Consider the following 23,646-nt stretch of genomic DNA (forward strand, 5'->3'; position numbering starts at 1 on the left):
GATCCACCCGCCTCGGCCTCCCAAAGTGCTGGGATTACAGGTGTGAGCCACCGCGCCCAGCCCTGCCAGGTACCCAAATCTCAACAGTGCAAACTACACCATTCTCTTGTGTTCCCACTGCTGGTTTAGGATTTGACTTCCCTGGGTCTCCCAAATCCACAGTACTCCTTCATCTGCTTCCAAGTTTCCAAAATTTTGTTCTTGTTCAATTCAACTTGTCCCTGTTGGATTACCCCCACACCCTATCACTTTAGTGTAGATTTCAGGAAAAACCAAAAACTAATCAGTATTTTGCTCAACGCTCCATTTTACCTAGCATCCTGTTGCTTTTTATAGGACAAGAGATGCTCGGAAGAGCTTATCAATTATAAAATACACGAATTTCTACTGAAAATAGTACATGTATGTATATATCTAAGACACACAAACAATATAGCAATATAAAACAGAAGGGCTAAATTTGCATCCTAATCATATAAAGAGTTGAATACAGAAATAATAGTGAAAAAACTAAACAGGCAATAAAGGGAAAAGTATATCAAATGGAAGTTGTTTTTAATCAAGAACATAACACGAGAGATGCTGAAACTGAAGTTGTCTTCTGCGGGGCAAAGCAATCATCCTTCTAGTTTCTAAGAAGGTCAAAGTGGTTTTGGGGAAACTAAAATTTGTTACAACTTTAGTGACTTCTCTAAAGATGAACTGTCCCTGGCAGCTGCTTTAAAACTACATCTGGCTTGCACCCTGGTTTTGGGAGACCTTAACCCTTTAAATATGGATAATGAATATCTCTTCTGGTACTCCTGAAAGTGAACTGTCCAGGTTTGTAATGCTTGACACTCTGATACTTTCAATTAGAAATACTTAATAGGAAAATATTCTCATGCACAAGCCCCTGAAATTTCACAGCTGCCAAGGATAGCTTTGAGAAATAATAATAATTAGGTCTTACTACAGGGACAAATACAAGGACTTAGGGTCGAGTAGTTTGCTCAGCTTGGACAAATCAGATTTCACTATTCTAAGACTGTGACAAAAACAAAGTACCCAAAGCACAAAGTGTTGAAGACACCTCACAAAACAAGACTGATCAGAGAAAGTTGTCATTTACTTAAATAAATGCTTCCCCAAACCACATGACATTGGCTGACACTACAGGGAATGCTAAATCCAGAAGCAATTAATAAATTTATCTTATTTCTGATTTTGTCTGTGAATTGGTGTCTGAATTTGTAAAACTGGGGAGGGAGAGAAGGAGGGAGAGAGGACGGACTGTAAACAGAATTTAAGCATTCGATTGTAAGTAAAAATAACTAATTTATAATTACCCAAATTAATCAATATTGAGAGTTTCATAAATAACTAAACATAATATACATTTGATGCTCCTAAATTAACAAAGTAATTCACAAAGTATTACATATTTACTCATTCAACAAGTATAGCTAACCTTGACAGAAAAAAGAATTTGAAGCAGATTACCCCATGCAGGGAACTATTATGGGCTTACAATTCCTTTTCTAGATAACACTGAAATGTCAATTCGCTCCACATTTGCTATGAACAGAAAAATGCTGGCTCAAAATTTTAAATAGACTTATCATTAAACCAGGCTTTTTAAAATAAATGAGGTACTTAGCATTAAAAACTTTGAAAAACACATATAAACAATACCATAAGTTTTCAAAATGACTCACCTCTTCCACCAAGACAAGCACTGAATATTGATTAGAAACAACGTAATGCAGTTGAGATTAGTTGGGTGTTAAGATAAAGATAATCTATACTTTTGCAGGAAGAGACAACTGTAAGAAAACCTGCCTTGTGGGAAGCTTCCTGTGATAGTTCTCACAAGTTCAAAGAGTATAGAACCTTCAAGTTGATTTAATCAAGTCTATTTATTAATGCATTTCAAGTTTCAAAAAACCTTACATCTTTGCACAATACTTTATTTTTTGCAATTTTTAGTAAAAATTTCCAAAGTGAACAAAAAAAGATACTGTATAAAACACAGTGGACATTAAAACTGACAGTAGTATTAGATCTCATTTTTCTTGATCCTTTTATTTTACCACATCTTGTTTCGCAGTGGAAAGAGTTCAGTGCATGTATCTCTTTTCAGAAAACATTTAACTTAGACTCAAAATAAAATAGGGCAGTGTATGTACCTGCCAAAACCCTACCACAGGATAACATTACAAGCAAAAAATTTACATGTTCCAAAGTCTACCACTCAAGAAGTTACTAAGAACTCTTGCAGAATAAAAGTCACCATTTTAGAAATGCAAACCCACTTCCAACCTTTGCACAGTCCAAAAACAAAGGCATTTAAATGATTTAAAAGCAATTACATACATATCTACCTACTTGTTTGTTTAGAATTATTTATAGTCTATCTGGGGTTTCATGTACAAAATTTGTCTCTAAATCATGTACAAAAAGCTGTATTTTGAAAAAGTCACCACATACTGTACAAGTTTACAAGGAAGAGATCCCATTATTTTCTCTAGCATTTTTGGCCTTGCTGGCTTGCGTCACATTATGAGAATGATTGTGTAAACCTTATACTCTTAAAAAAAAAAGGAAAAAAAAAAAAACCCAAAACATAGAAATCTTTACAACTTTCTCTAAATTTGCCTCCTATGTGAAGTCAGGAAAATCATAGCTTTACTTCTAATTGAAGTGATGTAGTTGGAAAACAGAAGCAATAAATATGTCACAAGCTTCAGTTTTTGTAATGCCCCTTCTATTTCCTGCATAGCAATAAGCCTGTTAATACATTAAATGTTTTTGCTTTCTCTTTCTTTAAAATGCCAATTATTTACATCTGTTTCAAAAATAAATTTGGAATGGGACATTGTGCTGTTTCACCTTCAATGCTGTTAAAAATTTTAGGAAAAAAAATGTCAGAAGGCCTATCTACAATTTTAACTACTACTTAAGCAAATTACTCATCTTTAGTGGTTACCAATGATCAGTGATGATATGCTGAAAAAACTCTTCAAATATTTTGATAAAGACACAGCTTTTTTTTTTTTTTTTTTTTTTTTTTGAGGCGGAGTTTCGCTCTGTCTCCCAGGCTGGAGTGCAGTGGCCGCATCTCAGCTCACTGCAAGCTCCGCCTCCCGGGTCTACGCCATTCTCCTGCCTCAGCCTCCCGAGTAGCTGGGACTACAGGCGCCCGCCACCTCACCCGGCTAGTTTTTTTTTTATTTTTTAGTAGAGACGGGGTTTCACCATGTTAGCCAGGATGGTCTCGATCTCCTGACCTCGTGATCCGCCCGTCTCAGCCTCCCAAAGTGCTGGGATTACAGGCTTGAGCTACCGCGCCCGGCCAAGACACAGCTTTTCTTTTCCATATCAGACAGAAAACATAATTAGCATATTTCAGATATATGAAAAACACAAATAAGTAGGCTACAAATAAAAAGAATCATTTCATTGACATAATTTCTATCAAAGCATGAATAAAATTTCACCTATCAATTGAAAAATGGAATTGAATTAGAAAGTTTAAAAGACGTAAGCAGAAACCAGACATCTACATCATGAACTTTGAAGTAGTATATGCTGCTATGTCCAGTTTGCACAACACTTAACTGTGTTCTTCAGCATAGTCACTTGTGCCCGTAGCAGCCATGTGATAAAGAAAAAAATGAGTATCAAAACCAACTCCATCATAAGAAAAAGGTAAATTGATTTTCATTTCAAAACTGCCTGTGTAAAGCATTACAGAATCCTGGACCACTGAATACCACCATTCTCTGTTATCCTGAGTATGTCAATTAAACAGTAATTTTTCATTAAGAGCGGAAAAATTTTATAATACAAAGAAACATCCATATTGCAATTTCTGTTTACAATTGCACACAGAAGTACAGTGTACATAAGAAATACATGTCTGCATATAACAAGGTATGTACATTGGCAAGTGATGTCTCCAATGTTGAGGTGGTCGAGCCTCCTAGCCTTGATTGGCAGTTGAAAAAAATATATGTATTTCAATTTGTGGTAAAAGTTTATTGAGAGCCAAGTTTGCCTGCAAGTGGAGAAAATGCAGCAACGAAGAACAGGGAACACGGGGCACATAATAATATTCTAAGACTTTGTGCCATTAAGTTAAAAATATCTGTTCATAAGAAAATTGGGTTCCTTTTCCACCTCCCACCCCCAAATTGGAATTTTCAGACTTTAAAATTTAAGTAATTCCACCTGGTCTGAGGACATGATCTCTTGCCACTTTTTCTTCAACTGTTACTTGTGAGGGTTTAGTTTGGAGATGATGACTTAATAGGTTTCTCTTTGGAGTGAAGTTTTCCCATTGTAGGCACTAGGAAGAACCAAGGCAAAAGCTGCAGTTAGCGTCTCATGTGTCCCATTTGATAACTCTCTCGGGGCCGCTGACGCTGGGGTTGCTGAATGGGCTGTGGAGGTCTCCTCCTCTTTAAAGTGCCTGTGAGCCACAAACAAAAGCAAAACAGATTTATTTATCATGAGCTTTTCAATCTTTAAAAGCAAAGCTGCTGTTTCAGGAAGAAAGGTTTTAGTTCAGTGCTGGTCCAATAATATGGGCCACCCAATGTAATTTAAAAGCTTCTGACAGCCATAACAAAAAAGTTTAAAAGGTGAAATAATTTTAATAATATTTTTTATTTTATTTAAATTAACATAGCCAAAGTGTTATTTCAATATGTAATCAATATAAAAAATTACTAACAAAATATTTCATTTTTTATACTAAATCTTCAAACTCTGGCATGTATCTTAATTAAAACAGCACATTTCAATGGAAACTAGCAACATTTCAGTGCTCAACAGCCACATGTATTAGATTAATCTAGATTAATATCACAGATTCTGTGGATGGAATCCATATGAGGGAATTACTAAGTGTCTTTGAGCAAACGCCTTAACCTGAGACTCAGATGCCTACACTGTAAAACAGGGATGATAATTAATGTATATAGCCTGTTGTAAAGATTATATAATTCATATAAAAATGTTTAATGCTTTTTGTGAGAGTTCAATAAATGACAGCTAGTTTTCTAAGCTTTTAAAGGTGCTATTTAAAATGAAATTAATATACACATAAAATGTTTCACTGAATGAGACAATTGGTAACAGTATCTAAAAAGTGTCATGTGGCCCTTAGAACTTCCTTAAATACTAACGTAAGTTCCAGAGTGCTAACTAACATTGTGCATTTAAGAAAAGCAATGACGTAAAAATCAAATTTTCTCTAATTCTCACTAAGATACTGTCCTAGCACGAGTATTGGCCATCTTGCTCCAGACAGGTAAGTGCAGGTGAACAACTGAGGGAAAACAGGGAAAAAGCATAAGAAATCTAGTTTTGAACTACTTTGTGTAAGGTAGTGGATTTGCCTGAGGCAAGACACTTTATGAGAAGTCTGAGAGCGGCAGGAGAGGGAACTGCTGTCATTTAGCTCTGGTTCTCCCCTGCCGCTGCCCTGAGACAATGTCTGTCCCCACACCTGTAGAGAATAGCTACAAATACCTTGGAGAGGGGGAGGGATAAACAGAGGGGACTAAACAATACGAAGGGTTTATTTCCTATCCTTTTCTCCTTCCAATGCCCACAGCTCATCTAAAGAGGGTCCTTCCTCATGCTATGTCTCCCTGAGAGGAAAAAGGTGGAGACCAGAACTAAAGAGTTGTTTTCAGGAATGGAGAATACTTGACTATGCTTATCTGGTGAATGAATCCTCTACTCTAAGACTTTCCCACAGACTGGGATCTGTATTTCCCCATAAGCATCACCCTGGGGGAAAATAAGCTTATGTGCCAGAAAATATTTCAAGAGCACAAACAGTAAAAACAGTAAGAGAGCTGGGTGCAGTGCACGTGCCCGCAGTCCCAGCTACTTAGGAGGCTCAGGCGGGGAGGATTGCTTGAGCTCTGGATTAAGTACAGCCTGGGCAACATAGTGAAAGAAAGAAAAAGAAAAAGAAGGAAGGGAGGGTGGGAGAAAGGGAAGATGGAAGGGGAGGAAGGACAACAATATGAAAAGCACAACTATTAGAATAGAAAGATCAATAATTTCAAAGTAGTTTACCATAATCATGACAAGATGTTAGAATATATATATATGTATATGTATGTATAGATGTTAGATAGTTAGAATATATATATGTATATATATAACCAAGAAAACAAATACCAAGCAAAATTTAAAATTTCTAGTTCTAAATATTCAGACATTCAGATAAATTAGCATTAACTTAGCAGTCACTGGCCAGACTGGATTGACAAAAATCACACAAATATCAACTAAATCATTCATCCAATAATCCCATTCTTAAGGAGAAAGTACTATAACATTAGTTACTAAAGACTCATTTATAATTCAATTCTACCTGCTAAACAATTCTGAGTTACATAAACATGTATCTTGCTCAAATATTCTTACCTGGAAGTGGTTTAGGAGGAGGCAACTTTGGATTACTACTTGGAGTGTGAACACTGCATATCTTAATAAATCCAGCCATTAGCATGATCAGAGCAATTCCCATAAGTAATACTGCCCACCAATGAGCCTAGAAATAAACAGATTTTTCCACTGAAAAAATCTACAAAATATTTTAGAATATCTTTTATAGTATTTAAAAGATAGAACACAGTATATTGTAATTTTTAAAGAAAATTTGTTTAGGAGTTGTATACATATGTTAGATATTTGCACATGTATATTGTTTAAATTTAAAAAAAAAAGTTTAAAGGAGAAAATGGAAATCACCCATAATTTCATCTCATAGAGGAAACTGCTCAATCTGATTTTTTTCAGTCTCTTTTCTACATATAATGACATTTGTCATACACATGAACACAAATACAAAACTGGGGTCATCTTGCATATAGTTATATTGTATTTTCCCACGTTATTAAATATTTTCTGGTTTATATTTCCTTTGTGTTTTCCCCTTACTCTTTTTTCTCCCTCAAATGGGTAATGTGACAATGCCCTAACAAGGTTTGAGGGAGGCACATCTTACATAAGAGTGTGCAAAGCCAATCATCACACTTATGAACTACAAAAGGATCTCCTCTTACTCTTACAGACTATGTTTTGTTTGCATTTATACTTTCCATGGCTTAGAAAGCATGTAACTTGCTTTAAATTCTGCTAGTGAATAGATTTTAAAATTACTCTTTAACCTATATTGCTTTCTAATTATCAAAGTTAAGACTGAAATTCTATCTCTTTTGAGACACCCTTTTCCTCTTCTATTTCATTTGGAATCTGAGACTCGGACTAGTTATGAAATTACTTTTTATGTACACTAGTTTTCATTATATTATATATAATATCTTTATTTTATTCATTAGTTTATAGATTAACTATCTTTAATTTTAAATATGAAAGGTGGAAGAAGATATATATTTTAGCAACAGGCAAAGTTCATCCAGTCTTAGAAGAAACCAAAACTTCACTTTTAAACTCAACTATATTAAACAAATAAATTAGCCAAACAGAAAAACCTTCAAAAATTATTGATAAATTTATAGGAAAATTAATGTGTCTAGTCTCAAATTATATTTTGCAATTCCAAATATTCAAACTTTGTTTTAAGACATGTACTAATAAACATCATACAAAATATTTACAACTTTAAAACTGAACCTTTACATTTATTTAACACAGATCATTGTAACACATATATAGTTACTACTGATTGTTTCTATGACTTAGGGACTTAAACTGGGTACCATTTCTACACTGTTTACTTTTTCCAGCAGTCTTTATGTAATTAAAGTAATACTAATGCTAATTTTAGCATTAATGAGAGTAATGCTAAAATTAAAAGGCACGTTGTGGCAAAATATCCCAAGCCACTTTTTCTGTGTGTACATAAAGCCTTTCCTACTTTCTAAAAATTTGTTTTATTTTGAACTCAAACTTAAAGAAAAGTTGCAAGTACAATTCAAAAACCTTTTTAAAACCTGAGGCCGGGCACGGTGGCTCCCAGCACTTTGGGAGGCTGGGGCGGGTGGATCACCTGAGGTCAGGAGTTCGAGACCAGCCGGGCCAACATGGTGAAACCTGGTCTCTACTAAAAACACAAAAATTAGCCAGGCATGATGGCGGGTGCCTGTAATCCCAGCTACTTAGGAGGCTGAGCAGGGAGAATCGCTTGAACCCGGAAGGCAGAGGTTGCGGTGACCCGAGACTGTGCCACTGCATTCCAGCCTGGGCCACAGAATGAGACTCCACCTCAAACAAACAAACAAACAAAAACAAAAACCTTTTAAAAATCTGGAAGCACCTCAGAGTAAGTTGCTAGCACCATGCTGTTACCCCTGAACATTTTAGCATATAATTTCTACAACATAAGGGTGGCTTCCTAGATAACAAGACAATCACCAAAATCAGGAAATCAGGGCTGATATATTACTAACATTTAATCCTCAGACCCCATTCAGGTTTTGCCATTTGTCCCAATACCATCCAGTTCAGAATCGTGTGCTATATTTAGCCACCATGTTTCTTTACTCTCCTTTGATTTGGAAATATTCCAGTCTTTCCTTGTTTTTTATGACCTTGATACTTTTGAAGATTACAGGGCAGTTATTTTGTATGGGAATATCCTTCAATTTGGGTTTCTCTGGTGTTTCTTTGTGATCAAATTCAGGTCACACATCTTTGGTAAGAATATCACAGATGCTGTGTTCTCGCTGCATCCTATCAGGTAACACGTGATTTTTATTTCATTACTGCTGATGTTAATCACTGGCTTAAGGTATTATCTGCCAAATTTTACCATGATTCTTGTTTCTCTTTTGTAGACAATGAATATTTTGGAGGGACGTAATTCGGAAGTATGTAAATATCCTGTTCTTCATCAAACTTTCAATGTATTCATTTACTTATTCCCTCATGGTTTCCTATTTTATAGACATTATTGTGTTTTTTGAACATGTCCTCATCATTCTTTGAGCCCTTTCTTACTTTCTGGCCGAACAAGAAGTTCCAGATTTATCTTGTTCTTTTCCTACCCCAGCCTTGGAATCTGCCATTTCTCCAAAAAGCCCTGGTTTCTTTTAGTCCTAACCCTCCTATGTAGACACCTTCCTCATCCTACTTGCACTCTTGACATCCCATGCCAGTCATTCCTCCACAGGGGTGCACTTCTCACTCTGCTTGGGCTCTGAAACCCCATACTGGTAGTCTTCCCCATTCCACACCTTCTGAACCTGGTCAGGTTCCAACACTCTGCTCTGTGCCACTGAGTTTGGCGTGGATGCCTACCTTGCTTGGGCTCACCTAATGGCTTTAGGAATTAACTGCTTCAAAAAAAGGAGAGGGAACAAAAAAGGGAAAGAGATATATACATACATACATACACACGCGCACACACACAGACTTATATATATATATTCAATTTTAAAATCAAACTTGGAATGATTTATACTTGTCATTTCTCAGTCTTGTTTAATTCTCAGATTAAATTTCTGTACAGAAGAGTCCCACAAACACCTTCCTTCTCTTTATTTTCATGTTTATTGTTCAATCTGTAAAAACTGTATCATGGTTGTCCCGACCATTGCTTGTTATTGCAGGGACTGCAAACTAAAAAGCTTACATGGCAGGTAAGGTGGAATGCAATTCAACCTTACTGCTTAAAGATCTGATTTTTCAAGAGAAGCAATATATTGGAATTTTTATTTAAAATCTATTTTTAAATGCTGGCAAACTTGTGAGAAATTTCTTAAAACAATGTGTAGACTGTAAAAAACATGCTGACAGGGCTGAATCTGCCTTGGAAATTAAAACTTTACAATCTACTTTTTAAAAGCCACTTCTTGAGACTGTCAGATTTTTTTTTTTTCCTATAAAAATCATGTTCAGAGTTCTGCTCTCCTTGTTAGTCTTTAGGATGATGTTCCCATTCCTTTATTATATAGATATTCCATAGACTCCTATTGTTTTTTGTTTTTATTCATCCTCAAATAACAGACCTGCTACTTATCGTAAGACAGGGTAGAAGGCCACTCTCAGTCTGTCAAAACACTATGGGACCATTTTGAGTAATGCAGTTTAGCATCTCTGGCCCCCACCCATCAAATGCCTGTAGAGCCCCTTCAGTTACTCTGACAACAACCGTACATTTCCAAACACCTGGTAGGGAAGTAGCAACACCTCTAATGTGAGCCAATTCATGAGTGCAAAGGCTTAAGAGTTTTCCCACTAGCTTTCTCAGGTTGATGGGCAAGTTGGGTACAGGAGATACAGATCTATTCCTAAAGTCATTATCATCTTGAATATATTTCCTTCCTTCATCTTTACTTTCATTTTTATGAAAATATGGCCATCAGTGTTATGGCTACCTAAAATATGGAACTGACCATGTTACTCCTTTGTGTCAAACCCTTCTTTGAATGCTTCCCACCAAAGATTTCCAAGACAGACCATTATGTAGGAGACAGGAAAAACAGCAAAAGCAAAAACTTGAGCACATGATGAAGTACAGCAAAGTGTATATGATTCCACCTTTTTAAAAGTATATATCCTTAGAGTGGTATAGACAGTTTCGAAGAATACACAAGAAATCCATCCTGGAAAGACTGGGGGTCCGCGGGGAAAGGCCTACTTTTGAATGTATTAGTTTGTCAATTAAAGAAAGAATAATCAAACTTTTCAAAAGAAAAAAAGTAGAAAAAAATGTTTGTTTTGCAAAATTCATACTTCTGTGACTTTTTCACAGGCTCTATCCCCATAAAATATTTCTGTACTCTCTACTTCTACTAATTCTTAAGAACTTAGCTTGGCCAGGCATGGTGGCTCACGTCTGTAATCCTAGCACTGTGGGAAGCTGGGGCGGGTGGATCACCTGAGGTCAGGTGTTCAATACCAGCCTGGCCAACATGGTGAAACCCCATCTGTACTAAAATACAAAAATTAGCCAAGCCTGATGGCAGGTGCCTGTAATCCCAGCTACTTGGGAGGCTGAGACAGGAGAACCGCTTGAAGCTGGGAGATGGTGGTTGCAGTGAGCTGAGATTACGCCACTGCACTCCAGCCTAGGTGGCTGAGTGAGACTCCATTTCAAAAATAAATAAAAAAAGAACTTAGTTCTGGCGTTACCGCCTTAAAGGCTTTTCCTAATAGGTTCTCCTAGTTCTGTGAAAACAGCATACAGACTGAAGATACGTTTCTCTGGCCTGTGTTCTCTATCCCAAACTGACCTGTGAGCTCCCTGGACTTATATCCTATTACCTCAGTACCTAGCCAACAAACACAATACCTGTTGAACTAGTTATTACAAGTAAGTCAGTATTTAAATACTGACCTTGAAACATATCTAACAGCTCATTTATTATTTCTAGATTGCCTACACATACAAATAATGTGACAAGGCCATTACAACAGAGATAGGACAGTAAAACTGGTTTGGATATATTTAATGATAGTCTTTTTAGTACCTACACACTTTGGTTTGTTTTTTTTTTGTTTTGTTTTGTTTTCTTTTAAAAGACAGGGTCTTGCTCTGTCGCCCAGGCTGGAATGCAATGGTGCAATCATGGCTCACTGCAGCCTTGCCCCCTGGGCTGTGGTGAACCTCCTGAGTAGCTGGGACTACAAGGTACATGCTGCCACACCCTGCGAATTCATTTATTTATTTATTTGCGTACACAGGGTCTTGCTAGGTTGTCCAGGTTGGTCTTCAACTGCTGTTCTCCAGCAATTCTCCCTCCTCAACCTCCCAAAGTGCTAAGATTAAAGGTATAAGCTACCGTACCTGGCCTATAGATTTAAATAAAGCACCATAGAAGTATACACTATGGCAGTAAGAGAGGCAGACTGGAGACAGAAAGCCCAGATTTAATAGAGGTTAAAACTGTAGAAAACAAAGGTAAAAAGAACCTAGTCCCAGTTCAGATCAACAGATATATAATAAAGTATGGCACTCAAGCCCTTGAGAACTTCCAGTTCCTTCTAGCACAGTATTCCTGGCTTTCTTCTAAATTTTTTCAGGTAACTATGTATCACAAGCCCAATGCTCGAGATGTTTTAGTGGCAATGATACTAGCTTTTGTGAATTTAGCGTGTGGTGAAATGGAACATGGCAACAGACAGAAGATAGCAAGAAAAACTAAACAAAACAACAGTGTATCTGAAAACATGAGTAAGTATGGCCACCTTTGATAGTTTTTTTTTTAAAAGAGAATGAGTTAAATGCTAAATTGCATGCTATCTCCTTTAAACATACTATAAAATCAGGGAAAGGAATACTAACTAGGCTAGTAAATATAAAATATGCATTTCTCTCAAAAGAAAAGATCACAAATTGCCCACCTGTTAGTCTGAATGAAAGGGGAGCTGTCATTCATTCAATGAACATTTACTGAGTGTAAACTGACTGCCAGGGTCTTATATCTCAGAGACAAGGGTGTTAAGCAAAACTTTAGGGACAAAGAGAAGACATCCAACCATTTTTCAAAAACTCAAGAAGTTTTTCAACTCAGAAAATAATTCTACATAAGAAACAGAGAGATGATGTTTAATACAGGCACTTAAACATAGCCAATAATAAAGTAAAAAGTCAAAATTAAAGTCTAATTTATTATGTCTTAATTACAATAGTATTTAATATGATAATCTAAATATAAACAAAAAGAAAAAAACCTGTATGGTAACAAAACGATAAAGCAAGTATCATCTAAAAAAAGTGCACGAGCGAGGACAGGGAACACATGCACTCAAGTCTCTTCAGACATAAGATAATCTACTGTTCTTAAAGACCTCTAGAAAGTCAACCATATACTCCTTTCAATGAATACTCCAGTGATGAACAATTCTCACTCTCAGCAAATGCATTCTTGAGTTTCCATGGGTCACAAGACCATGTGGGGCCCACAGTTCCTTGTCATGATACTGAGTATGTCATCCCTATAGGGGCAGTCTGGACTTTGACCATATACTCCTCCTATCCTTCAAACTCCCACCACCACCACTAGCAGCAGCAGCAACGGCAATCTGCCAAGCAGAAAGCAACTTGCTACTAAACTTTTGGTTACTTCAAGCTCAGCCAGGGCAAGTAAGATAAAATCTCACTAACAGGAACCCGAAAACATTCCAGTTTCAAAGTTAATATGCACAATTTTTACTCTTTTCCATATAAATTATTACATTTGAGAAATCCGCTTCACTCATCTAGCAGATGTATACTGTGTCCTCACTATATGCTAAAAACCCTCCAATAATATTATATCTTTGTTGTTAAAGTTTCATAAGTGCTATGCTATCTATGTGGCCTGTTCCACAAAGCAATGAAAACCACCTTCTATTTTCAACATATCAGGATGACAAAATGGAAAATTTCTGTTACAAATCTTTTTAAAAAGGAGTCATCATATCGCAGAGACTGAAAAAAAGGCAGACAAACTATTAGCATGCACCCTCAACCACTGACTCAGTGGGTCTGGAATGGAACCTGAGAATTTGCATTTCTATGAAGTTCCCAGGGGATGCTGATGCTACTTCTCAGGCCTACACTTTGAGATCATCTCTCTCAATCAGGAGTTGGCAAGTATTTCCCATAAAAGCCCAGATAAACATTTTAGGTTTGGTGGGGTCATACAGTCACTATCGCAGCCACTCAAAGTGCCAAAGCAGCCACAGACAATGTGTAAACAAATGGGTGTGGCCATTTTACAATAAATTGTTGTTTAACAATACAGAAATTTGAATTTCATATGATTTTTAAAAGACTGTTATTTTGATAATTTAAAATTTTTTTTTCAATCATTTAAAAACGTAAAAACTGTTCTTAGCTTCTGAGCCACACAGAAATTGACATGGGCTAGATTTGGCCCATGGGCCATAGTTTGCCAACCCCATTCTAGATGAGTGGTTCTTAACCCTGGCTCTTCATCAGAATTAACTGGAGAGTTTTGTAAGACCCAGATACTTAAACCCAAGAGATTCTGATTTAATTAGTCCAAACCCCAGGGTGATTCTGGTATACAACCAGGATTGAGAACTACCGCTATTAATCAATATTTTCCCAAATGACATCTAAGGATATTTACGACTTAAGTCTTTTCACGATAAAAGGTTCTAGGGTTAGGTAAGTTTGGAAAATGAAGTTTAAAATATTTATTTATTGCAGGACTTCTTATAATCTTTTCACGAATCTCCAAGAAAGGTCTATAGTATGGAGCAGTGTTTTCCAGATTCATTTGACCATTGAAGCCTTAGAACATCTAATGGGACTAGTGTTCTGTTAAGCATTTGGGAAACGGTGCTCTAAATCTTTCATTCATAAAGAATACCAGACACTTAATACTTAGATGCATAAAATTATAGCAAAATATGACAGTGGAAATTAATTTTAAAATGAGAAGGTGTTTGACTCTTGAAAAACTAGCAATAAAAAAATACACACTCCTGATAAATCCATACAAATTAAAAAGAAAAATGCCACAAAATTATCAGGCAATGATTTTTAAAAGGAGGGGAAACACAACAATAAATTTGAAAAAAAAAGTCAAGGTAAGAGGTGGTTTTCTACAATGTCAAACCTAACATGAAAGATACAGAAAATCAGAACACATTAACTACAGAAGAAACTGGAAATGAATTACCACTGCCCTCAATCCCTAATTAAAGAAAAGGAGATGCCGAAACAAGGTCTCAACAGATTCACTGATGAATGCTCTTAAACGTTTCAAGAATTAGATGACTCTTTGATAAGTCCAAAGGATGTTTATCATTTTCTCCTGTCCAGACACACATCAGGCACTCAGCAAATACAGTAAATATATTTGGAAAAATCAAAACATAGTTGTCAACACAAAAAAGAAAGTATCGCTTCCATGGTACCAGTAGCAGCAGTCAATAACCCATGCACTGAAGTTCTAAATTGTTAAAGTTCTTCTTTTTTTTTTTTTTTTTGAGACGGAGTCTCACGCTGTCGCCCAGACAGTGGCGCGATCTCAGCTCACTGCAAGCTCCGCTTCCCGGGTTCACGCCATTCTCCTGCCTCACCCTCCTGAGTAGCTGGGACTACAGGCGCCTGCCACCGCGCCCGGCTAATTTTTTGTATTTTTAGTAGAGACAGGGTTTCATCGTGGTCTCGATCTCCTGACCTTGTGATCCGCCCACCTCGGCCTCCCAAAGTGCTGGGATTACAGGTGTGAGCCACCACGCCCGGCTGTTAAAGTTCTTCTTACTCTACCCTGCATGAGGAGAAAAGCTGCCATAGCGTACCACAGAAAGAAGACAAAAGGCCACCAGACACCACTGGAAAGGAAAGTAGTGAAACTAACCCCTCACTTCTTTCACAGCTTCTTACACCACAGCATCCTGATAATCTGTATTACTAACTGCAAGGGCACTTCGCTATCATGATAAACCCTGGTATGCAAGTAAACTATGCACATAAGCAAATGAGACAAGTAACTTGCAAAGAAGTGGATGTTTATTATCTTACTGCTTGATGTGGTTAATGCCCACAAATGCACCAACAGCCTAGCGGTATTCTTCACACATTATGAGCATGCTATTCGGAAGACTGGCATATGACTGTCAACGATGATATAAAATAAAGGTATGTTCTACCCTACACACACTTAAAGTCAATGTCTATAAACGTGAAAGTGTCTGATTAATTAGTTCTAGAGCACAAGAAAAGACTTCATGTTGCCAATTCATTGTGAAACATTTCATTAATCCTCACATCTAAAATACGAGGAGAAAAGGTCTTAAAAATCCTTAGAAGATCATGTCTGTTAGATATTTTTAAAGTGAAAATAAATGAGCACTTGAAATTCTAAATAATGTAATGAGTCAAAATTAGAGCTAACAGAGAAAAGTGAAAAAATACTATGTTTAGATGATATGATTTAGTACCCCAAAAATCCAAAGTATCTAGCACAATATATACTCAGTAGAACGTAATTCTGAGATCCCCTTTCCTTTTCTGCATACACTGTCCGCTATAGTAGACAAGTATACCAAATTTCAACTTTTCTTATTAGATATAATCAGGGGGAAAAAAAAAAAAGCTGAGTTGAAAATAAAGAAGGGCCAAGAAAGGTAAGTTGCTTGAAGTCATAGAATTGATAAATGCCAGAAAGATTATTTGAATCCTTACGTGATTCTCAAACCTGTGCTCTTTCCACTATACCATTGTACCAGAAGAGAAGTTCAGTTTGACAGGTATTTACTAGAACTTACTATGCAATAAGCACAGGAATTAAAAAAAAAAAGAGAGTAACATGTTTTAAGGAAACCTAAGTTAAGTCAACTGCTCAAGTATTTGGTTTGAAACCTACGAAGATCTCCTAAATCCAATTTCAACAATCCTTCTACTCCATGATTATTACATATCTAAAAACCACATATCCTAAAGTGTCCTAGGAATGGTAAACATCATTTTAAATGCTGGAGGTAACTATAAAATTTTTACTCTAGAATGTTATTAGAAGAGTATCAAAAAAGAGTGACATCCCAAACAACATCTTTTGTGCTTTAAGGCATCCATAGTCCTGAACACACATACACACACACACACACACAAATAATCTGAGAAAGGGGAATCTGAGTTATAAGTCAATTTCCAAAGCAAACTACTTTCAGGTCAATTATAGCACATTCTCAAATATATCATCTGCAAGCTTCCTATAGATATTTTAATGTAATCACTTTTAAAGCAGGAACAGTTAAGTAAGCTGAGACAGTCATTCTTGACAATCTTTTAAGAAAACATCAGGTAATTCCATGTTTGTACAACTTGGAGATAAGTGGGCTTAAAAATAAGCATTCAGTGGATTACTACTGGATGAACGTCCATAATCATTAGTAGATCTACAAAAGGCTGTGGATCTGATCTTACTCTGTTCAACATTTCCTATTACAAACAAGATGAAGACGCAGAGATTATACTGAAAGATCAGGAAAAATCACCAATTAGTCCATGATTTGGGCAAATAAGTTGTCTTGAAAAACAACAACAAAAAAAAAACTTTTTAAAGTCCCATAAAAATGCCCTATATGCACCAAAAGAAGTAACCCATCCAGGAGACGAACTAAGGAACGCAGTAAAACAGAATGACTCCCATCACCTACCAAGCAATCTATGAATGATACACATTATTCTGATCACTTCAGAAGGAAATAATAACCAGAAATATTCATATAAAGTCATTCTAATATAAATAGTTAAGTTGTTTTCTCATAACTTTGATGACTTCTGGCCAAGTAAAATTAAGATGAAACCACTTTAAGTTTTCTTTGTAAATAAAAACTATACTTACCACGATCCATTCAGCAATGTTTTCATAGAGCTCTGGACTAAAAATGGCTTTTTTAAGCCTAGCTAGAGGACCATCAGCATCTACTAATCTGCACCGCATGAAAACATCACAGTAACCTCTAAAATCGTTGCAAGGGGATCCAGGCTGCAGGGTGATGGTTCGACCACTGAAGTGCCTACTCCACTGCACAGACCCTGTACTGGCACAAGTTGATGGGTCCACTGGAAAAGAAATGCCAAATATAAGCTGAAGATCAGATTCAAATATAAGTTGAAGATCAGATTTCCAGTTGGGGAAATATAAAGAGGGAAAAAAAAATGTCTGAAATCATTACCATAACGTGTTATATAGACCTTCTCTAGTTAGGCTGGGTAATGCCATTAGTAATTCACATTAAATGTTACAATGTCAACAAGCAACCAGCAAAGTCTTGATTTAGTGTCCACAATGACTTAAAGTCTAACAGTGTTTATGTAAATTATTACTGTAAAGCTGGCAATGTTTTGTCTAGTTTATGATTTTTAAAACATCGTAGAGACCATAATGATAGAGACACAATGCTATGTTACATTTATAATCTCCTCAAGAGGACAGATTGAGCTGGAAACTATCTGGCCAAACTACAGGTCAAAGTTTAACACTTAAAATTTAGGAGAAAATAATAGTTTGAGGCAAATTTTATACTCTTGTACTTTTAAAAGCCTTACTTTTCTTCATACAGCATACATGGCATAATTCTTTATCATCTTTGCCATCAGAACTGGCACACGTACACTCCTCTAAGCCATATTTCTCACAGATAGAACCTGCACATTGCTAGAAGAAAAATAAAAGACAATTTATTTAATCCCTATACAGTCAAACCTATTGTTTATAGTAATAGACAGCCAAGTATAAACTTCCAATGTCAAAATATTTAAATGGATATAAAAGTGAAAAACAAACAGAGTTGAGTATCAAAACTGAATTACCTAAATACATTTGAAAAAAACTGAAAAACAGTAAATCCAAGTAAGACAGTAAATCTTTTAAAGGAATGGCAACTTTAAAAAATGAAATAAAAGCAGAGAAATAGATTAGATGAGAATCGATTTTATGTTGGTTATTATGGCTCTTCTATAAAGCAAGACAAATTAAATTTTCTTCATGTAGAGCAAAGTGATATTCAGCCACAAAAGCTTTAAAGGTTTCAAATTCAGAGAAGATGACCAAGGAGTTCTTTTATTTAGGCTACTGAAATATTGTTTTATAAAACTTAAATATTATAGACAAGTCACATGCCGAGTTGTACAACTATGTTTCTCTTGAGAATATCAACCACATGTACATGGGAAGATGAAAAACAAATTAGTAGTTAATTGAATGCTACATAATATACTCATAGTTTTGTGAGGGAATAGATAGGGATATTACTTAAACAGAGACCAAGATTAATTACTTTAACTATGTAGCTTTAAGCATCAATAATTCTTCTGAGAAACAAGTTTTCTAAAATTAAATTTAAAAACATATAGTTAAATGCTTACCCCATTAATGCACACTTGTGTATGCCTATTACAGTCTGTGAAGTTTGGTTTAGGGTCAGATGCTGGGCAGAGAGCTGTGAAGCCATTACATATTCCTTCCCTTGCACAGTCTGAATCATCCCGACACTTCTCAGATTTTGACTTGAATGCACACTGTGCTGTACAACAAGGACCTTGACTTGGACTAGAAGAAACATTAAGTGATTAAACAAAGTAAATCACTAGTTATTTCCTATATACTATTAGATATTAGATTAGATCCACATTATCAGACACAGTACCAATTTTTAAATCATAAGTCTCATCATTTGAATGATAAGTATGTTACTGGTATACAACTTCAATAACCTGAAACTGCACACTGCCTCCTGAGTAAACAGTGCACTGGTAGAGCCGTGTGTCCCAAAGAAACAGTGCCTGGGCCTACCGGAAAAGTCACACCCTGCAGGGCACGAGATAAAGCAGCACATTGCTCCTTCAGGTAACAATGCCTTGGCCAAGTTGAGGAGCTGTGCATTCCAGGGCTAAGCCAACACAATAACTCACAACCCAGGGAAATATCAATGGCTGAACTGGGATACTATGCCTACAGGCCGAACAACTCTAGCACCCTGCTTCCCTGGAGCTAGACTAGCCCCCTAGAGTCTGAGCTGCTGAGACACACTTCTCCCCAGAGCAGTCATCACTGTGCTGCTCCCTGCCTCCTAGGGCCCAAACGACAGCTGTGCTTGATTGAACATTCTGAGGTACTTGCTGTTGCTGCACCTGGTCTCACAGACTCTGGGATACCACCAAGCCCCACCATCCCAGGGTCTAGACTCACCAACACCTCCATCCCCAGTGACCCAACTCGCCACTGAGTCCTATTCGCTCAGGCTCCGAAATTACTGCCATGCACTGGGCTCTGGGCTCAAATCTCCAGAGCATCTCTTCTTTCCTGGACTCAAACCAGGGCTATGCCCTGCCCACAAAGTGTATAATCACAGCTACAGACTGGCCTGCTAGGCCCAAGCTGCTAGGGAGTAACCAGAGTCATAGATCCTGGTGCTATAGGCAACCTACATTCAATCTTGCCACAGACAGTAAACATGCACTGCAAGACACAAGTACCATAATAGGTTTGTGAGATCCTGAGCCTAGAACTCCAGCCCCATAGTTACTATGCGCATCTGCAACTGGAAGCCAGCACCGCAGCAGGTGCTTGTAGGCCATGTCAGACCTGACATCAAGAGGGATCCCCTTGGCTAAGTCTCACCATTATGGGAAAAATGAGAATAGGAGGGCCCCAAAAGTCGTTGCCACTGAGGACATTAACAACCTACACCACCAGCATCCATTACCACAAACTTCTACAGCACAAGTCACTGAGGTGCCTACAGTTATTGATGATGTTGAATACAGCTGAAGAAGCTGCATGGAGACTATACCATTGCACCTACCTGGAAACAGAATCATCACACCCTTCCCTACCAGTACACTAAGATCCAGCTACAGGTGAGAGTGTATCTCCACGAAAGCCACTATAGACAATTTACATGAGATGACTGTTCCACCAGACAGGTACACAGACATCAACACAGGGATTCGAGAAACATGAAAAAACAAATATATATGACACCACCAAAGGAACATAATTAACTCTCTAGCAACAGGTCCCAATGAAAAGGAAATCAATAAATTGCCTAAAAAGGAATTCAAAATGATGATTTGAGGGAAAAGACACAAGAAAATATAGATAAAAAATTCAACGAAATTAGGAAAACAATTAATATGAATGAGAAATTCAAAAAAGTAATAGATATTATTAAGTAGAAACAAAACTTCTGCAGCTTAAGAATTCAATGAATAAAATAAAAATACATAATAGAGAACTTCAACAGCAGACTTGATCAAGCAAAAGAAAATCTCTGAACTTCAAGATAGAATGTTTGAAATTACTCATTTAGGGGAAGGAAAAAAAAAGGAAGAAAGCCTGTAAGACTTATGGGACACCACAAAGTGAATAAATTTTCATATTACAAGAGCTGCAGAAGGTTGGGTGCAGTAACTCATGCCTGTAATGCCAGAACTTTGGGAGGCTGAGGTGGCAGGATCACTTTACCCCAGGAGTTAAAGACCAACCTAGGCAATGTAGTGAGATCCCATCTCTGCAATCAATCAATCAATCATTTAAAAGCTACAGAAGGAGAAGAGATTAAAATAGGCACAGAAAACCTATGTTTTGGCTGGGTGTGCTGCCTCATGCTTGTAATCCCAAGACTTTGGGAGGCCAAAGCGGATGGATCGCTTGAGGTCACGAGCTTGAAACTCCGTCTCTACTAAAAATACGAGAAAAACTAGCTGGGTAGGGTGGCGCGCACCTGTAATTCCAGCTACTCAGGAGGTTGAGGCACAAGAATCGCTTGAACTTGGAAGGCAGAGGTTGCAGTGAGCTGAAACTGTACCACTGCACTCCAGCCTGAGTAATGAAGTGAGACTGTCTCAAAAAAAAGAAAGAAAAAAAGAAAACCTATTTATTAAAATAATAGCTGAAAACGGAGGTCTGCCTTGAGGATTTATAGTCAAACTGTAAAAAGTCAAGGACAAAGAGAATTCTAAAAAAACAGCAAGAGAAAAGTATCAAGTCACATATAAGGGAATATCTATTAGACTAGCAGCAGATTTCTCAGCAGAAATTTCACCAGCATGGAGAGAATGGGATATGTTCAAAGCACTGAAAGAAAAAACAAATTGGCAGCCAAGAATCTATAAGACTTTATTTGTCCCTCGTTTCTGAAGGATAGTTTACAAATTAGCAGCCAAGAGTCTATACCCAGCAAAACTATCCTTCAGAAATGAGGGACAAATAAAGTCTTTCCCACACAAGCAAAAATAGGAAATTAATCACCACTAGACTGACCCTACAAGAAATACTCAAGGGAGTCCTGCACCTGGAAGCAAAAGAAACCAATAATCACCATTATGAAAACACACAGAATTATAATGCTAACAACCTACACCACCACTGCCGCCATTACTGCAAAGCTGTACAGCGCAGGCCACTGTGATACACAAACGAGAAAAAGAAGAGTCAAATGTTACTACTACAGAAAACTACCAAACCACAATGCTGAATGAGAGAAAAAAAGGAAGAATGAATATGCAAAAAAAAAAAAAAAGGAAGGCCTTGCGCAGTGGCTCATGCCTATAATCCCAGCACTTTGGGAGGCTGAGGCGGGCAGATCATGAGGTCAGGAGATCGAGACCATCCTGGCTAACACGGTGAAACCCCATCTCTACTAAAAATACAAAACATTAGCTGGGCGTGGTGGCGGGCACTTGTAGTCCCAGCTACTCGGGAGGCTGAGGCAGGAGAACCTGGGAGGCGGAGCTTGCAGTGAGCCGAGATTGTGCCACTGCACTCGAGCCTGGGCTACAAAGCAAGACTCCATCTCAAAAAAAAAAAAAAATTATCAAAATGACAAGAGGAAGTCCTCACCTATTGATATCAATCATGAATATACACCAATTAAATCCCCCTACTTAAAAGACACAACCTGGCTGAATGGGTCTACTGTAATCTCTTCCCCCTCTGTAGCTTTTAAATGATTTATGTATTCATTTGTAGAAATCGGTTCTCACTATGTTGCCTACATTGGTCTTGAACTCCTGCTCAAGCAAAACTCCCAGCTCGGCCTCCCAAACACATGACACACCCAACTATAGGCTGCTTACAAGAAAATCATTTTACTTGTAAAGACATATATAGACTAAAAGTAAAGGAATGGAAAAAGATATTTCACTCAAACAGAAATAAAGTAAGCAAGAGTAGCTATACCTGTATCAGATAAATCAGATTTTAAGTCAAAAACTGTGAAAAGAGGGCCAGGTGCGGTGGCTCACGCCTGTAATCCCAGCACTTTGGGAGGCCGAGGTGGGCAGATCACCTGAGGTCAGGAGTTCAAGACCAGCCTGGCCAACATGGCGAGACCCCATCTATATTAAAAATATAAAAATTAGTCGGGCATGGTGATGCATGCCTGTAGTCCCAGCTACTTGGGAGGCTGAGGCAGGAGAATCACTTGAACCCGGGAGGTGTAGGTTGCAGTGAGCTGAGATCATGCCACTGCACTCAAGCCTGGGTGACAGAACAAGACCCTGTCTCCAAAAAAAACTGTGAAAAGAGACAAAAAAGCTCATTATATAGTGATTAAATGTTCCATTCAGCAAGGGGACATAACATTTCTAAATCTATATGCACCTAACACCAAAGCACCCAGATACATAAAGCAAATACCATTAGATCTAAAGAGAGAGATCAACTCCAATAAAGCAATGATTGGAGACTTCAACAGTCCATTCTCAGCACTGGACAGATGATCTAGACAGAAAATCAAGAAAGAAACACTGGATTGGAACTACACTTTAGACCAAATAGATCTAACAGACATTTACAGAACACTCATCCAACAGCTATGGCAGAATATACATTCTTTTCATTAGCACATGAAACCTTCTCCAGGACAGATCACCTATTAGGCTATAAAACCATTATCAACAGACGTTTAAAAACAGAAATCATATCAAGTATCTTTTCTGAACACAACGGAATAAAACTAGAAATCAATCACAAGGGGAACTTTAGAAACTGTACAAACACATAATTAAACAACTTGCTTCTGAACAACCAATGAGTCGCTGAAGAAATTAAAAATGAAGTTTAAAAGCTCTCTGAAACAACTAAAAATAGAAAAACACAACATACCAAATACTATGGGATACAGCTAAAGCAATATTAAGAGGGAAGTTTATAGCAATAAATGTCTACATAGAAAGAGTAGAAAGATAAACAACCTAATAAT

At 37.2% G+C, this 23,646-nt stretch overlaps 1 protein-coding gene and 1 non-coding gene across 5 annotated transcripts in view; both read right to left on the reverse strand.

Moving 5' to 3' along the window:
* Positions 1-1,879: 1,879 nt before the first annotated feature.
* ADAM10 (ADAM metallopeptidase domain 10) overlaps positions 1,880-23,646 on the reverse strand; it is a 153,612-nt gene continuing 131,845 nt past the window's right edge. For all 4 annotated transcript variants that reach the window (XM_077939493.1, XM_001097016.5, XM_028850986.2 and 1 more), the window contains 5 exons: positions 18,806-18,989; positions 17,987-18,095; positions 17,280-17,500; positions 6,430-6,556; positions 1,880-4,453 (listed from right to left, as the gene is read on the reverse strand). In XM_077939493.1, the coding sequence (XP_077795619.1) occupies positions 4,359-4,453; positions 6,430-6,556; positions 17,280-17,500; positions 17,987-18,095; positions 18,806-18,989 (736 nt within the window). In that variant the 3' untranslated portion in view covers positions 1,880-4,358. The remainder of the gene's footprint in view (positions 4,454-6,429; positions 6,557-17,279; positions 17,501-17,986; positions 18,096-18,805; positions 18,990-23,646) is intronic.
* On the reverse strand, positions 6,957-7,060 carry LOC114680048 (small nucleolar RNA U13). The gene has a single exon (XR_003732122.1). It is a non-coding gene; the product is annotated as a small nucleolar RNA U13 (small nucleolar RNA).

This window comes from Macaca mulatta, chromosome 7 (assembly GCF_049350105.2).
Source record: "Macaca mulatta isolate MMU2019108-1 chromosome 7, T2T-MMU8v2.0, whole genome shotgun sequence".
NCBI classification, from domain to species: domain Eukaryota; kingdom Metazoa; phylum Chordata; class Mammalia; order Primates; family Cercopithecidae; genus Macaca; species Macaca mulatta.